The 18,028-nt window shown below is 29.8% G+C and overlaps 2 protein-coding genes across 2 annotated transcripts in view; one reads left to right on the top strand and one right to left on the bottom strand.

Moving 5' to 3' along the window:
- Positions 1-1,321, top strand: part of LOC130442378 (uncharacterized) — a 12,122-nt gene extending 10,801 nt beyond the window's left edge. Inside the window, exon 10 of the mRNA XM_056776476.1 lies at positions 49-1,321. Within this exon, the coding sequence (XP_056632454.1) occupies positions 49-282 (234 nt within the window). The 3' untranslated portion in view covers positions 283-1,321. The remainder of the gene's footprint in view (positions 1-48) is intronic.
- Positions 338-18,028, bottom strand: LOC130449674 (E3 ubiquitin-protein ligase SMURF2). Its single transcript, XM_056787633.1, has 12 exons — positions 17,865-18,028; positions 17,668-17,706; positions 16,034-16,276; positions 15,532-15,901; positions 13,783-14,315; positions 13,269-13,438; positions 9,881-10,047; positions 9,570-9,827; positions 8,967-9,353; positions 8,506-8,798; positions 7,936-8,289; positions 338-7,020 (listed from the first exon to the last, which is right to left on the bottom strand). The coding sequence occupies exons 1-11, from the start codon at positions 17,917-17,919 to the stop codon at positions 7,937-7,939; spliced, it is 2,868 nt and encodes a 955-aa protein (XP_056643611.1). The 5' UTR covers positions 17,920-18,028; the 3' UTR covers positions 338-7,020; position 7,936.

The following is an 18,028-nucleotide window of genomic DNA, read 5'->3' as shown; positions in this document are numbered from 1 at the left end:
ATAAAAAAATCGAATAAGCATTTACCGTAATTTTTACATATTTTTCAGATGAAATCACATGTCGAAAATGGGGCTCCATATTTAGCTTTGGATATAGCTGAATTTGAAGAGCTGAAATTATCAGATAACATAAAACTTCCTGAAAATAAAGAAGCACGACAAACTATTGATAACATTAAAAAACGATTGGAAGATATTTGTATAAGAGATAGAGCATTTTCTGAACCGTCATCAGGAAGATCAAAGATATCATCTAGAAGTAGCGTTATTTCTATTACGTAAATAGTTATATAGGCCCAATTATTTTTAAATCATCAAAATAATATGATTAAAATAATTAAGAAAGTAAAGCATTTATTCAACAGGTTAAGTATTACAGTTTGAATAACAATTTCTTCTATAAAAATGCCTGCCGGCATTACATCGAAAATTTTAATGGAGTAAGTTAAATAAAATTTTTACATCACAACTATAAGGTTTTAACACAGACTTTTTCGAATAATTTTAAATTTTAGGTTATATAGACATCGTATAAATTGTTACAATTCGATATTGCAGATTAAATCTTACTATTACCCAACTTTAGCAGTAATAAAATCGATAATACTGTGTTTTTGAACACATACTGAATATATTTTAAATAAAAATTTATTTATATACTTATTGTATTGGCAGTTTCAAATACTAGCAATTATATTTTGAAAGAAATAAAATAAAGTACCTTTAGCTGCTTATTAATGAGTGAGATATCATTATTATGATGAAAAACGAAAGTTCAACTGCAAATAATATCGATTTTATTATATTAAATGTTGATGAGTTCGACTTTTTAGTTTTTGTGACAATGAGTACGATGCCTGTTTATAAACTTTACTTATAACTAACTGCCAAATAATTGGCCAATTTAAATAAAACCTCTGATCATTTATCGATTTCTAGTAATTCTATAACTAGAAAATGAATAAGTAAACATTGTTTGTATCATGTCTATTTTTTATACCTGGTCAAATTAAACGTAAAAAAAATTGTTGTATATGGTGATTGTTAATACTAATAACAATAGACATATTATTTATCTGGGAGTATAATAGGGTAATAAATGAAAGTAATTTATTAAATAATTTGTACCTAAGTATTTAATGAAATACAAAGGCGTTTCTGTCAAGTATATTTTTTTCAATTTGAAATTGTTTTCTTAGAAATAGAAAAAATGAAAATTTAACATATATAAACCCAAATTAATGATTGTATAATAATAAAGAAAATATAAGAATAGTTTTAAAAGTATACAAGTGACAAATTTACTACAAAAAAAAACGAAAGGGGAGTCTAAGAAATAGACCATATAAAGGCAACAGACAGATTACATTGGAAGAAATGGGTACAACAGGAATCCTTATACGAAATCTGGAAAGGTGAAAGGAAAAAATATTTGAAATGTGGTCTTAAACTTTGACAAGTAAGGCAGGGAATAAAGAAAAAAATGGGACGACTTAGAATAGAATTATAAATTTGACAGATTCACACAACTATGAAATTAATGCTACATTTCTAAAAGAAACCCTTAGTTTTCATTTGACCAGTGCTAAAAATATAAGTTTGTTTGTTTTATACTACCATATTATGGAATAATAATGGAAACATTTTATTTTAATAACTAAGCCATAAATCAAGGGGTATACCAGATTATGAAATAAAAACAATGTGGAAAAAATTGGATTTTACATCTGAATTATATAATTTATACTTGCTAATTGTAAGACAGAAGAATATTAATTTGTCACAACAATGAAAATATTTGATGGAGATCTGTAGTCCGTCAGATCCAATAAAACGAAAAAGTACAAAAGATTATTATTATTCCACGGAAAATCAGCAAAGCTGCACTTTTAGCTATTGTTAAGCTGACTTGAGAATTACCAGATTCGGTTAATGTGTAAATCTGGACAAATTTTGAATATATAGAAAAATATAGAATTTTTATTTCTTTCCAAATATATTTAATCCTATCCAAGCAGTATAAATGACATTTTTTGTAAAAATGTTAGTAAAGTTATCCGTAAACAAAGAGTAAATTAAATATTTCCTTTAACCCAGTTTTATAAAGAACTATCTATGCAATATTAACAGTGTTGTCGAATTCAAATATATTTCGTTTATAATATGAATATAAATGTTGACACACCTCTTACAAACTTAAATGTTTTAGCAGTCTCAAATGTTTTAACCAGATTTAGTGAATTGATGTACAAAACAACATAATTCTATGTTATAAAACGGAAAACCAAAAATATAGTTTAAGGGAAAACTAAAAGTGAGTTTTTTTCCTTTGAAACCAGTTTTTCTGCCAGATTCCTTTGCTATTGTCTTGAGCTTAAAAAATGCTTGTTTATAAAACATTTTTGGGGAGATGTCCGAAAATTCTTTTCATATGAAATTTTTTCCAAGCTACATTTCATAAATATACTTCTGATTATATAGAAGTGTTAAAACATTAATAGAACCAAGGCACAGCTTTGAATACTCAGTAACAAACATAGATCAGTTCTTTACTAACTCAAGTTATATTAAATATAATATTTGGTCGTAGTGGAACTACTATTACATTTACTTATTACATAAATAATTTAAAGTAAAACTATACAGTAATAAACTATACAACTGGATTGGAAAACAATTGAACATTGAATGGTTCGAATTCGAGTACAGACCAGGAATTTCATAAAGTTTATGCATATACATAAATTAATAGTGCCTATGGAAGTTTGATAGACTCTCCTCTAACAGAGGAGAGTCTTTATAAAGGACCTACAGATCAAAAGATTCATTGCAATCTAAAATTATTGAATACATTGAAGAGGCTCTAATAAAAATAAAAAGACTGATTATGTTCATTTGATAAATGTGTCTTTAGAATAAATATAATTCATTGCATGTTGACTAATAAATAATTTTGACAACCTAATATTTGGTCTTTTTACATTCACCTAATTTGATGCTCTTCATATAGGAAGATTGGATTAAATGTAGACATTTTATGTTAAGTTAAAGTCTATTTATCAAAGAAAAATAGTAAACCAAAATAATAATCTGCACGTGAATATACCGGGCGAAACGCGACGCGGCATCGTTGTTTATTTTTGTCTGTTGCGTGATTTTCTTAAACATGTCTGACACGGCTACAATTGATGAAGTTGTTGACATTAGTTATACTCCGCCTAAAAGGCTTCTTTTTAATGCTAGCAAAAAACAAATGATTGTGTATATTTATTTAAAAAAAATGCAAGAAAATGATGACAAGACTGTTGATGACGTTATTTCCAAAAAGGCTAATATTTCGGGAGTATCTTCATCAAGTATGTACCGAATCGTTCGTGAGTAGAGCTAATCATTCAGTGGCCGACCCAAAAAAGTATCCATCAAGGAAAAAATAACAATTCAATTGATGATGTCGACAAAAGAATTGTGCACAATTTTTTCTTGAGTTATCTAAAGTGGAAAACATTCTGAGAGCAATTAACGAAGATAAGGATTTGTCGGATTTATAATTTATTGAAAGAAATGGGATTTCAATACAAAAAAACGAAGAAGGGACAGTTTATTAGAAAAAGCAGACCTTAGAAAAATTAAGAAATGTTGTTAAGATTGTTGATTCACAGGCTTGCATCAGGAGAATGTGCCGCAGGAACTATTTGCAATAGGCTCACACAGCTCCTCGTCTATGTATATATATATATATATATATATATATATATATATATATATATATATATATATATATGTAATGTTGAAGCAAGATGACAAAATCAAATAACAGAAAACCATGCACATGAGAACCTCAAGGAGAACCCTGACTACGTTCCAAGTCAGAGAGCAACGCTCCTTTGTATGCCACCAATTCAAGCGGTCAAGTTTAGAGGGCTCTCACAAAGGTCAAAGCTCAAATTTACAAGACAATAATCCATTCCATAGTCACATAAGGATGCGTGACATGGACTGTGACGACGACAAGTGAGCGGATTTAGAGCTGCTGGGAACGTAAGGCTCTTCGAAATATTTTTGGCCCAGTTTGCGAGAGCGGTACGTGGACAATCCGGAGGACCGAGCTTTGACAAATTTGGTGGGATTCATCCAGGGGGAGGGGGTTGCGTCTGGGACTCTTGGAGAGGATGCTTTCTGATAGAGAACCGCGCGGAGCCATGTATGGAGTTCCTATTGAGTTGATCTGGGCATATATGAAACAATATGTTGCAGCAGAAAAAAAAACATTTAATTTTCTGATGTTGAAAATATTTTCCACGAAGCTATCCACAGAATTATACCTGATAAGTGGAAGAGTCTTTTCAACATATCCAGGAAAAGGTTAAATCCACAATGTGGAATAAAGATATTGTCATTTATGAGCAAGTTGAACCCTTTATCATAAATGTTGACGACAGTGGAAGCTCAATGCCATCTGATGGGAAATAAGAAAATGTGTTAGTGTATTGAGGTAAAAAATTAAGATTTTATTTTAATGTTTCAATACACATATTTTTAAATGAATGTGTTCCATATTTTGGCCGTTCATTTTGCATCTATTTCAGACCTCACGGTTCTGTTGCAGGCTCGGCTTTGGCGTTTTCAACTCGGATAATTATGCGTAAATATGGTTTACTATTTTTCTTCAATAAATAGACTTCAGGTGCTGTTTGAAGGTAAGCATACAAAATCACGAGTATTTTTTTATATTTTTTTTAACTAAAATTATTTTTACAATACTATTATTTTAAAAGTCAATATTGCAAAGGCAATTCAATGCTTTTAATTAGATGTCAGATAACTTTTATTTCGACGATTTTGCTGTTAATATAACATCAAAGCATGAGTGGTACTAAATAGACATTTGGCAATATTTCAAACATGCAGAGTAACACACAATCGGTAATAAAAATATTTTCCCAATTTTCCTATGGCTTGATCAAAATAACCTTTTGTAGTAGAATAGACTGTTAATTATTTTTATGCTTGAAAATGGATTACATCAAATATCACAAAAACTTAAGGTAATTTTAGTAAATTATTATTATACCATGTAATGCAGCATAAGTAATGATAATTAGATTTTTCAAAATCATTGAAATAAGCAACATAATAAGTGAATGTAGGGTTGATTATTTCTATTGTCCTTATCCAATACCAATTTTCATGCAAATTATGTACAAATTGTTTTATAAATGTTAATATTTATTTGTGCAACAACAAAAAAATCCAAGGCTGCATCAACATTTAATAAGAACATAATTTTCAAAAATATCTAATAATGACATTAACTTATCCTATGGTATAATAAAAATGTAGTATATTGGCATAAAATTTTGTGAAACTTAGTAAAGAATTTTTGAATCCAATAAACAATCTGTCATTATTGTGTTACTTCAGCAAATTCCAAAAAGCTCGGGACTGGCTACCCTACGTGGTTACTCCATGTGTTCATTATTAGGACAGCTTTACAGAGACTGTTGAAATAACTTGGTTAAGTTGGAAGAAGAACAAAAACGAGTATTTTTCAAGGCGAAACTTCTTACATTAGTGACAATTTTCATTAAAACAAAACATTTATCTTTATATATATGTAGAAGCAAAGAATGTTACAATCAGTTTCTGTGAAGGATTCCTAAATAGAATATTCAATGTTAGGTAATATATTGGTGTGATAAAAAATAAAGGAATAGGATAAATAGGATTTGTAACAACAAATACTATCTTGAAGACCTTGAAAAGTATATTAAAGATCCTCAAGAAACCTAAGCTATTACTGAAAATTAGAAAAGTTGTTTACAAAAAAAAGTGAACTTGTGATTGAAATAGAATATTTATCAAAATTAATTCTTATTCAACATAAATAAATCTAAAAATATCGTGCATTTTCAAAATTCAATTTGATGAAATTTCAGTTTATTTAGAAAAATGTATATATTAGCTTTATTCCATTGAAATCCTAAAATTTTTTGAACAAATCTAAATTTTTGGTAAATATTGATGGCTCCCCGCTCTTACATATACATTGGGAGTCCTTTGTATTTTTCTTCGTATACTAGAATCCGAACATCTAATTATTATCAAGAATTTTTCAGTGCTGCTCTATTAGTACTTTTTTAAAGAAGTATTTTTTACAATTTGAGTGTGTCCTTAAAAAATAAAAACAAATTTAATATAAAAGAAATACCATATCAGGCAGTATTATGAACTTAATTAGCTACCTTTTATGAAAGATCTATACATAGTGGAAAAACGTACTTATCTAGAATTACGAAAAAGATATTTTACGATTTGAAAGTTTCAAGTCAAAAATTTATTATGAATATGTGAGGTTAGCTTATAAATGAATTTGCAAACTCTGCCTCACTTTAAATTTTTTTAAAACAAGTAGTGAACATTTCTGTGAATAAATGTTAAAAATAATAATTGTATATTCTACTTGTGATTTTTAAATGTAAGGCTTTTAATGGATATGCAAAGTTTATATGGTATGGTCTGGATTATAACAAAAATAATTTTCGTAATTATAGATTGATTTTTAAATATTTACCAAATTTGCTGATGTGATCTTGATCCTTATAAGGCATTGTATTCAGAGAAAACAAATCGAGATCTTAATCACAGACAATATGGACAGTATTAAATGCCTTTCACGTGCTTTTCAGCTACATAAAGCTAAGCTCAACAGAAGTTACAACAATCACTGACTTTTTTCAAGAAAATTTACTCAGTTTGGTATGTTTTAGGTACAACATAGTATCGTCCCGAATAAGTTTTAGATTGAAAGCACAGAACCCGATATAATCAAATGTGATCATTAGAAAGTTTGATTTAGCACAAGCTCTATCATGTTTTGGTGCTCGTGTGATATCATGACTAGCGTAATAGGCACTTGTGAGAAATAGAATAAGAATGTGAAAACTTAAAAAAGGCACTTTGACAGTCTTCCAAATGAGCTTCTCAACTACCACAGCTAAGTAGACTGGTTAACAGTTTATTCTAAAAAAAAAAAAAAAGAATAATAGTGAATAAATTCGAATAGTACAAAATTTAATATATACTTGTAAAGTATTGGAAACAATTTTATGGTACAGAAATTTCAAAGTGGAATAGAAGAAATAGAAGTTTTAATAGAACGCCGCGATAAATTATAATGAATCAAAACTTTTTTCAATGGATTTTCTCTTCCCTTTACCATAACTTTGAAGTATTATCAACACAAGAAATATTAAGGATAACTATAACCAAATGAAGGAAATTATGATTCAAAATGAAAAAGAAAATTGAATTTTTAAAAAGCTATTACCTATCAATAAAACTACAGTTTCAAAAATATAATATGATGTTCAAAATAAATTATTCAGAAAATACTTCTAATGAAAGAATTAATTCCTCACATGGGGCGATTGGTGGCCTCCCAGATGACCAGATTTATTGCAAAATGATATTTCCTTTGTGGTTATTTTAGAACAATCTCTCAACATCTTGGTTTTAAGAAAGTCAAACATTTCAATAAATTAAACCATTATAGCAAATATATATATATATATATATATATATATATATATATATATATATATATATATATATATATATATTTAATTACTATGACATGTTCTTTCTCAAATATTTTGACTTAAGTAAGTCATCATTTGGAAATTCTCAATTTTGTGAACTAGAAGTAGTTCTCGTAGCTTTTGTTTCAAAACAACATGCAAGTAAGGTAATCAAAGGGAGTAGGTTGAATATGGTACAATAATAAGTTTATTACAATTTATTGCGATGTTCTATTGAAGTTTATGCTGGTATATTAGAGCTAAGTTGATTAAAATTGATATTCCTATATTTTACAGAATATAAATAATGTATCTCAATATTGAGCCAAAACATCACAAAAATAACAAAAATATTTACCTCACTCTACTGCAAACCCACAAGTTTCTTCAACAGCCTGAGTAAGTTTATCTAACAATACCTGATATGACTCATAAGGTGGTATATCTATTCTGTTGAAGCAAGTATGTGCTTTAGGCAGATTTTGTGGAGACACATCTACACAATGTATTGTAAAAAGCCTGGGCCCCGCTGCACCTGTACTGCCTTGCAAAGCTTTGAAGCCTTGAAGAGGTACTCTAGAACTTCCTGTAACAAATTGTAGAAGTCGTGCGCGCATTTCTTCAGAATAAGAATCTACAGCTTGCCAAAACCATTGAACTACTGGCGTTTCTGGTGTACAATGTTTTAATCTCGTATGTGCACGCCAATCAGCTAGAAAATAGAATTTTGAAAAAAATTAATTACTTACATTAATACTATCTATAAAAAACCGACAGTTTGCAAGGAATAAAATTACAATAGACAGGTTTCTTTTTATTTCCTGGGGAACAAAAAAATTGCAAGTTTGTAATTCAACAATATTCAATTTCTTTCTTTCTCACAACTACAAAAAAAACAATGTCAAATGTTACAATATATTGTACTTACCAATATCTATCGATCCAATTCCACTAATAACAAGTTCCAGCTCCCTTTCATCAAATGGTCTCAAGGAAGTTGAAGGTATCAATTCAGAAAATCCTTTTTGGAGAGCTAAGAACTGTTGTTCTATACCTCGCATAAATCGATAATTTACATAAAGTTTTACATATTCTCTTTTATTTTCTTCTGTAACTGATATTGATGCCCCTCCTGGTTTTAGTTCATGCACTTTGACAATCCCAAAGCTGTTGTTCTCTACAGCAAAGTTAGTATCTAGTACACCATCGATGTTATTCTCTCTGTAGACAACGAAATCATATTAAATCATATTCAAATTTTAGTTGAATATAGCGTGTCAATTTAAAAAAAAAATAAAATTAGAACTCAAAACTTTTATTATTTTTTGCCTTGCCAAACAGAGGCTTTGGATGATTGATATGTTGAGGATAATAAAGTTAGTAACTTACAACATCCAGGTGAGACTTCTGTGCAACTCGGGATCGACTCCCTCGATATCCTGAAGTGTAATTGGTTTGTTCAAAAGTTGTTTATAAAAAGGCAAAGTAAATCCACCTTCCAGCTGATGATTATGAAAGACTGCTATTCCCAGTATCCTCCCCACAAAATGAAAATAAGACAGGTGTTCAGGATTGACAGAAGAATCAGGGTTGATTTGTAGAGTATAGTGATCATCTCTACTATACTGGAATAAGCCATACTGAGGATTGAGCATTTCACGAGATAACAAGTGGAGCCATTCTCTGGCTACTCCTCCATAATCCAGACCTTCTTCACCTCTAAATTTTACCATTAATCTTTTTCTCATGTCTTTTGGACGCATTTTCATTACAAGTCTAAAAATAAATAACTAGTATTAAAAGATAAATCTTGGCATCGGGATGCCAATTCACAGCAGACTTTCTTCTAATCATAGACTATACAAATTAATACCAGGACAATTACTCACAGAAGACTAAAACAGAGATGTTTAGAATTCCATAAACATATTATGCTTCAAAGGATGAAGGCCCAACAATTAATTTGTAAGAAAGCCTGTTAATGTTACCTACCTATAACTCTCTTCAAAAACTTCGTTACGAGATACCTCTAATCTACAATGTCCACTTTGTGGTTGTAAAGCATTTAATTCGGCTCTCAGAACTTTCAATTTAGCAACTAGATCCCGTCGGTATTTTGGTAAATGTTCAGATTCATTCAATAAACTCTGAGGTAGATCTTCATTTCTAATTTGTTCAACTCTGATTCGAGGTGAGACAGGATCTGGATGTGAATGATGTGAAGAAGCCTGGCCATCTGTTTCAGTTGTACTAAAAGAGCAGGAATTAATTACAATGTTTGATATACTTTTTGTTTCATGTACCTGTTGACAGCAGTTGGTGTAGGAGTGGTGACTGTTGGAATAGTTGTACTGGTGGTGGGTTGACTTGTGTTTTGACCATTTCTCCTTATAATATTATTAAGAATTTGAGAATTCAACCTAGGATCTGTGAATTGAGTGGTTCTTTTGTTATGATCCACAAAATAGATCTGTAAGTATAACAAATTTTCTGAAAAATCTAAAAACATTGCAAAAAACTGTTTTAATGGAATGTTTATTGCTTATATTCATATTTATTTCTAAAAATAACATAGGTATGAAAATATGTTTCCTACAATCCAGATGACTGACTTAAATTTTAAAAATATTTATATGCCTTGATATCTTTATGTAAACAGTGTGAGAATAATACTTAATTTGAGTTCAGATTTTTATCTTAATTTGGATGTAAAGGGTAAAAACAATTATAGATAAAATAAAAACAATTAAGGCAACTAATTGAATTAAAAAACTAAAAGTATATTACAAGGAAAATGACCGATGGAAAGATTTTAGAAAATTTTAGACTGCCTTGTAATATTCAAGTTGTGCTTCATACTTTGGACCACACATTTATTTTAAAATAGATTATAGAATAGACGCAAAAATCATTTGCGACAAAACATAAACCTCCATTAACATAAAAAAAGCAATAATGTAGAGAGCAAGTTTGAATTATTATATTAGTCCTATAGTCTATTTTAGAAAGGTATACAGCAATAAAATGGGGAACTCCGTCCAGTTCGGTTCAATTTCGGTGTTGGCCGTAGGTGTAGGTCTTGAAATATTGTGTAGGGATTACTTAGGTAGTAGATTATACAGTTACTTTTTGCATTTAACAGGTACCTTTAACCTTCTATTAGTGCCTCTGCCTAATTCCAACCCTATTTCAGATTCGGCTTAATCATTTGTTTATTTTAACGCATCAGTATTTGCTGTTAAGCCTAAATAGTGTTCACAGTATTATAAGATTAGTAATAAAATGGTGACATTACACCAACGAAAAGATGTTCCAATAATTCTCCACGATCAGTGAATGAAAAACTTATTATTTTAAATGTACACGATTGCATAAAATACGATTACCCGAAATTTACTGTACAAGAAACTGTCGACCGATGTTCCCGAGTGATTGGAGTTGGAAAGTCCACCATTTTTAAATTATTGTGGGGGAGGAAGATAGCAGGCCAACTGAAACCTCCCATGAAAAGTTCAGGCAGACCATTAAAGGTCCTTGATGAAGACACGAAAAGTGTAATTCGAAGAAAAGTTCACTCTTTTTATTTTAAAAAAAAAATACCCACCCTAGATAAGATTTTAATGGAGCTTGGCCAGGATGACAGTATTCCGTGGATAACTAAAAAACTTTTATGGACCACTTTGAGAAATATGTATTTTGCCTGGAAAAAGCATAATCATAAAGCACTTTTACTGGAGAGTGATGAAATTGTTTGATGGCAACGAAAATACTTAAAAAGTATAAAGCAGTACAGAACAAAGCAGAAGAAAATATTTTATCTTGATGACACGTGGATTAATGTAGGTACCAAAAATGTGGCAAGACAAAAATATAACCAGTGCTTGCCAAGCTTTCATGGAAGGACTGTCAACGGGTACCAAGGTGCCTTCAGGTAAAGGGAAAAGACTAATAATCGTCCATATTGGAAGCGAAGAGGGATTTTTAAAAGAAGGTTTGCTAACCTTTCAGTCGTGCCATACGAGATTACCCCGAGGACATGGATTCAAATGTTTTTGAAGACTATTTTGGTGAAATGATAAAATATCTTCCGGCTGATTCAGTAGTAGTTATGGATAACGCAAGTTATCATTCTCGACGCATAGAGAAGACTCCAACTTCATCTTGGAGAAAATAAGAAATTATTAACCACCAAAAGTATTGAATTTGAAGATAATTTGATAAAAAAAGAACTATTAACTATAGTAAATTTACACAAACATCATTTTATGAAATACGCCGTGGAAGATACAGCAGAAAAGCATAGTGTAACTGTGCTGCGTACACCGCCATATCATTGCGAACTAAATCCTATAGAACTTATATGGGCGCAAGTGAAAGGATAGCAAGACACAGCACTACATTCAAAATGAAAGACGTTATCTACTGTTTGATCAAGCCATTAAGGAGGTGACACCAGAGAACTGGCGAAAATCAGTCCAGCATGTCATTAAAGAAGAAGAGAAAATGTGGGATCTTGACTACTTGATTGATCGGACCGTCGACCCGTTAATTATAACGTCAAGAGGAGATGACACTTCCTCAGATGACGAAGAATATTATGATTTTTTATAATTTAATTTTTGCATAATGTTCCAATAAAAAATAAGTGTACCTAATACTATGTACATAATGCCTAATTTTTATTCTGTTAAAATAAAATTCTTTCCTCTTTACTAGTATCCTACTGGTACGCCTTTGACACACTATTTTCAGTGTTTGTGAATGGATAACAATAGGCTAAGCCCATATATTGACCCCAGCCCAGGTGGTACTACCTGTACTTGATAAAAAAAAATTTACAATGAAATCAATGCCAAACTATGAAAGTGGCTTAAATATTCCTGAGATCGTGAGGTCCCTTTGCATACCTAATAAGGTTTTATTTCTCTATACCTTTCTGAAATAAACTATAATAATGTCAATTGAATCTAAAGTATATTTTTTTAACTTTTTTAAATATAAGCTGCAAAAATTGAAATTCTTCCCAGTGAGAAATAAAAAATAAGAAAACACAACAGAGTTATTTCAACAATATGTAATAAAAGATTTTTAATTACACAACATGTCAAAATATTTATATGATGAGCAACTCACTGATGAAACATACAAAGCTGATAAGTGCCAAAGGGTTAAAAAAAAATCCTAAATAAAATGAAAGCCATCTAGTAACTCCAAAATTAGCAAAAATATTCTACAGTTCTAAAAGTAGTAAATTACAATAAAATAAATTTAACTGTCGAGGGAATGTGTAAGTGAGCATTTGTCTATGGCTGAATTTTGCTTCTGTCTATTAATTTTAAAGCATTATAAACTGAGATATTGCAATTTAAATGAAATGTTTACCAAACATGGAAAAATGGTTATTGTTTTAGAGGAAAAATACTTGAAAATTCTCATTTTTGTGGTATTAATGTACAACTTGTCCCCGTTTTGATATTGATAATGAAATCTAAAAAGTATAAGGAGTAGGAATCTAGTAAATTTTATTATAATTTTTGTTCCTTCGAATGATTTAACACTATATGGTTACATTTTTGAGATCATTGGAGAAATAATGAATGTTTATTTTAAAAGCCAATGATATCAATAAAAACAAATTTGGTGTAGGAAATAGTTGGAGCATATTTAAATTAAACAAATAATGATACTTACCCTTCCAGAGCTGGTTTGCCTCATTTCCCAACCAGGCGGTAAAGGTCCTAGATGATCCAAATCAAGACTTAAAGGAGTAAGATCCTTGGGTATCCTAGGATCATGCCAAGTAGACACTCCTGTAGGTATATGATAAAAATAGACTTGTCCTTGTTGAGTAGTTCGTAATTCTGAAAAAAATGTCGTTAAATATCATTAGCCATATTATAAAAAAGGAGGTTCTTGATTGAAAACAGCTTTTCCCATTTTAAATCAATATTTTGAGAAAAATTTGAAAAAAATTATTTGGTATAAGTTAATGCATTTTTCATTGTATATTAAACTACTTGACACACTGACATATCCTTGTATGTCTATATTGGAATTAGTATCGTTTTGCATATTTTATTCAATATTTATCAGTTCTAAATTAAATGTCAGTAAGTTTTATGAATAATTAGAAGGACTTTTAGACATTCACACCATCTTTAGTTCTTTTTCATAGTTTTCTTCATATGTATATAAAATTACTTACCATAACCAGGGGGCAAATCCATTTTCATTGCTGCCAAAAGCCCATTCTGATTATTATTACTTCCACTAGGTGATGCTGCCCCATTTACTGAATTCCTATTCCTACCTTGCCTTCTCCTACTACTACCCTCTCTTCTTTCCCCTTCATTATTAGGTCTCGGCCTTCTTTCTCTCGTAGCTATTCTTTGTTGTGGACTATTCACTAGTCTACTAACATTGCTTGTTGAAGCTACAGATGTACTGACAGTATTAACAGGTGCAACAGGTACTGAAGGTGCATTACAACTAATATTGTTAGGCGCCGGAACTACTGCAGTGGATGTGGGAGATACAGAAGCAAAAGGAGATTGAGCAGGAGTAGTTGCTGATGTTGTCGGTACTGTTCGTGGTTGGGATGGTTGTTCCTTTTGTGGACTAATTAAGGGAGATACTGTGGTCGTACTGGAAGATGGTGTTACTGGAGATTGTGATGTTTCAGTTGTTGTGGTCGTAGTAGTAATTGTAGGAGTGTTATTATTTAGTGGTTCTATATTTCTAAAATCAAAATACAAGTTTTAAGATTGCTGTAAAAATTAAAATTTTCATTATCCAAACTATATTATATTTACATTACTTAGTAAAGAGATTGGACTTCTACAAATTAGGTTCTAAATTATTATCATTCATATTGCAACACACAGGGGTTTCATTCACTTATTTCAGAAATCAACGTGTATAATTTTCTAGTTCTACTCCAGAAAATAAACATTCATCTTATATCAATCAATCACTTTTTTTGTAAAATAACATTTTTAGCACATGAAATTAGGATCACAACCAATTTTTCAGATTCCAGAATTATTTTTCTGGTTAAAATAATGATTAGATAATTTCATTATTGATGATGACTTTCATCATTGAGAATAGCTCTTCTTTATTCTTTTATTCTATTCTTTGTCTACTGGCCATCTCCATTTGCTTCAGAATTTTGTTTTCCTGTTTCTTGAATTTGTTTCTGCAAATTAGAGGTGCTAAAATACCTTGGATACTTAATACCAAAATATATTATTCTTCAACAGCATTTGTGATTTTCTTCAAGTCAACGAGTATATTTCATACATTGTATTTTTCAAAATTTGAAGTTATTTTTGAAATTTTTATTTGTATCAAATTGTGTTTCTGTTGTAACTTCACTACCAATCCTTGTAGAGCTTGCAAACAATGTATTCTTTTAAATAAATTCTGCATCAGATTGTTCTATTTTATCACTAGAATCTCATCTGTCACATGTTCAATAAAATTTATTTTTGGAACATGAGTAAACAGAAAAAATCAGATGATTGGAACCTCAGTAACCATTCTTGATGATAATTTAATTCTTGCAACTTTCAATTAAAATGATAGATAAGGTGGGCTAGAAACACTTGAGCATATCCCATTTCTTCATCATAATTTTACATATCTCTCTGATCTTGAACTAACAATATTCTAAATAGAATAACTTAATGTTATCCAGTATCTGAAGCAAAGAGTACTTCATAGTTTATGGATTACTAGATGGAATACTAAATTCTTGACCCCAAAAATTAGGGTTTACCAAAAAACTTAATTACTTCCCTACCAAATTAGAATTGTTCATTTTCATCACTCTTATAATGAACTGAATAATTTTTTTCTCATTAAGCCATCAGTTAATAAGTAAACTACAACTTACAACTGAAAAAATCTAACAAAAATTTTTAGTTTTTATATTGTATTAAAATAAACTCACCTGTTAGTATCAATATTATTATTATCTACATTCAAATTTACATTATTATTTATCCTAGGTCTGTTTGTTCTTGACTTTGCACTTGCTTGAGGTCTTATCCATTGTGTTGATTTTGTGATGTGATTAACATAATATAATCGGCCATTGGGAGTTCTGCGTTCTTCCCAGCCAGGTGGCAGTTCTGTATTGGTACTGTTTGAAGTTGAATTAGAATTTTCATGATCTGCAGGTCCCCTAAGATCGCCTAGAGGACCTACAATTGCTAAAGGAGTACCCCCACATGGTCCATCTCTTGATAATAGAGATATGATAATTTGCCCTTTCACTGGCTCGTCTTCTGCATTTGCTTTGCCTAAATCTAAACACTGATCTGAAAAAATAAAATGAAAATATTAACAAACATATTTCTATGATAAAATATATTCAGTAAATAAAGAAAATATAATGCTTTTCATGAAGCTAAGCAAATTTAGTACAGATATGTAAATATTAAAACACTCACATCCTGTATCTTTAAGCCTTTGTATGAGATTATTTACTATCCGAACACATCCCAAAAATCCACTTCCCTGTTTTTTATGAACTTTCCTATGATTCCAAACTGAAATTGTAATACTATCACTTTTACTTATATATAGATCATAATGTGAATTCCATTTAGGATCTAATGTATTTTTCACAGTTTCTGTTGAATGACACTGTCCACTACCATCTACAGATATCTTTGCAAATGGATCAGGAAGCCCTAAAAATTAAGTTAGCAATGTGCAGAATAACATATAAAAATAAACAGATGTGTTTTCACAATGAAATGAAAAGTTTTGAGTATAATATGTATACACAAGACTACTTTTTACAGCTACAACAAAATTCTAGTATTAATGGTGGATACAATAATATACCCATGTTTATATAAGTAAAACAAAAATTATTTTGGAATAATGTATAGTGATTTAGCAGTGAGTAGGATTGCTAGTAAATTACAATGATTATTCCAAATTGTCCACTGGATGATGTGATTAGAGGAAACATTACCCATGCGGCTTTTATAACACTGGAAAACATTTGGCTACTCATATTCATTTTTCAATTTTGATTATGAGCACATTAGATTTTAAATAAACTTTAAAAATATTTGTTATTAAAAATTAAATTTTAAGCATATTGATATATATAACTTGATTCTGAACGTTTATTTCCATTATTTCGATTATGCAAATTGTTTTCTGATTTGTTAAATTCCAAGGAATAGTTTTAGGTATTATTATTTCAGTAAACAATTTGGAAACATTTTTTGGATTCATTAGACTTTTTTCTTGTTAATAAATATTTGATTTGGAGTCATTTGTGATTTTTTTTGAAAAGAAATGTTTCTCATTAGATACTAAGTTTATTCAGGAGCTTTAAGAGTTCCTAACTTCACTAAGGAAAAACACACTTGATTAGAGCCCATTTGCAAATAGTAAAGTAGAAGTACAAAAATAGTTTAGGATCTCATAATAATCAGAAAATGGCTCTAGCCACTTAACTACTAACTAAATCAGAACTTCATTTTGGTATTCAGTGTTCAATAGTTAGATATGGTCTAACTTAAAAAGAAAACAATTGCAACTGCAAAATTTAATCCAAAGTTTCATAATACAATAAAATATTTCTAATATGATAAAAATTATAATTAAAGGAAAAAAGATTTATATAAACTCTAAACTCTCAATATTGAGTCAATTATATAAATTTATTTTTTAAATAATCATTTGAGTTGTGAGGTGAGTCACTATATATTAATTTCAAACAATATGGAAGTTTACCCAAAATAGTTGTTCTTATTACCCTAATTATAAATATGGTTTACGACATACTGAAGATAACTTTTACAATAATTGTGAAATCCACTACTGATTAAGAAGGAAGCACTGGTAATATTAGTAAAGATTTTTATGAAAGTTTTCATGATAATTCTTTTGTATATATTATGTTATATAGATCAAGTGCCTTATTATACCTTCTACAATGTGTCATTTTTAACTAGTTCTTGCAATTCATAGTGTCAGTTCATTTGCATTTTAAATAGTATTATTCATGGAATACCCTGTATAACATGGGAATATCATTAAGTTAAATAACGTTTATACTTACGGAATAAATCTTTTCTAACCAAGTTTCTAGCACATAAAACTAAAAAAGAGAAAGTAGAATTAAGTCAAAATTAACTAATACAAACTAAATAATGTAGGAAATAATCAATGAGGCCATGTTAACTTGACGTTTATAAAACAATGTTTTATGCTTATTTAATTAATTGATATATTGTAATCGAACCATATTTTTCTTACTTGTTAATCGTATTTTTTGTGCACCATTGCGGCGATTTGGTGGTGCGTTGGACATTATTATTTAAACTATTTTTTTTTATTGTCCTCATATCACTACACGTTAACTTTTTAACGCCATGTTGTTATTTTAATTGCAATTGTTACGAAACACATAAAACAACAAC

This window comes from Diorhabda sublineata, chromosome 1 (genome assembly GCF_026230105.1).
Source record: "Diorhabda sublineata isolate icDioSubl1.1 chromosome 1, icDioSubl1.1, whole genome shotgun sequence".
NCBI lineage: Eukaryota > Metazoa > Arthropoda > Insecta > Coleoptera > Chrysomelidae > Diorhabda > Diorhabda sublineata.
Note: the sequence above shows the minus strand (reverse complement) of the source record. Positions and strands in the feature narration are given on the sequence as shown.

What these genes read in the sequence shown, in the direction of transcription:
- LOC130449674 (XM_056787633.1), bottom strand. Translation starts at nt 17,919, where the DNA reads ATGTCCAACGCACCACCAAATCGCCGCAATGGTGCACAAAAAATACGA. An exon ending in GGCAAACCAGCTCTGGAAGG is followed by an intron (nt 10,048 to 13,268) that starts GTAAGTATCATT and finishes TTATACTTACAG; the next exon opens with ATCTATTTTGTGGATCATAA. An exon ending in AATTGGATCGATAGATATTG is followed by an intron (nt 8,290 to 8,505) that starts GTAAGTACAATA and finishes TCTATTTTCTAG; the next exon opens with CTGATTGGCGTGCACATACG.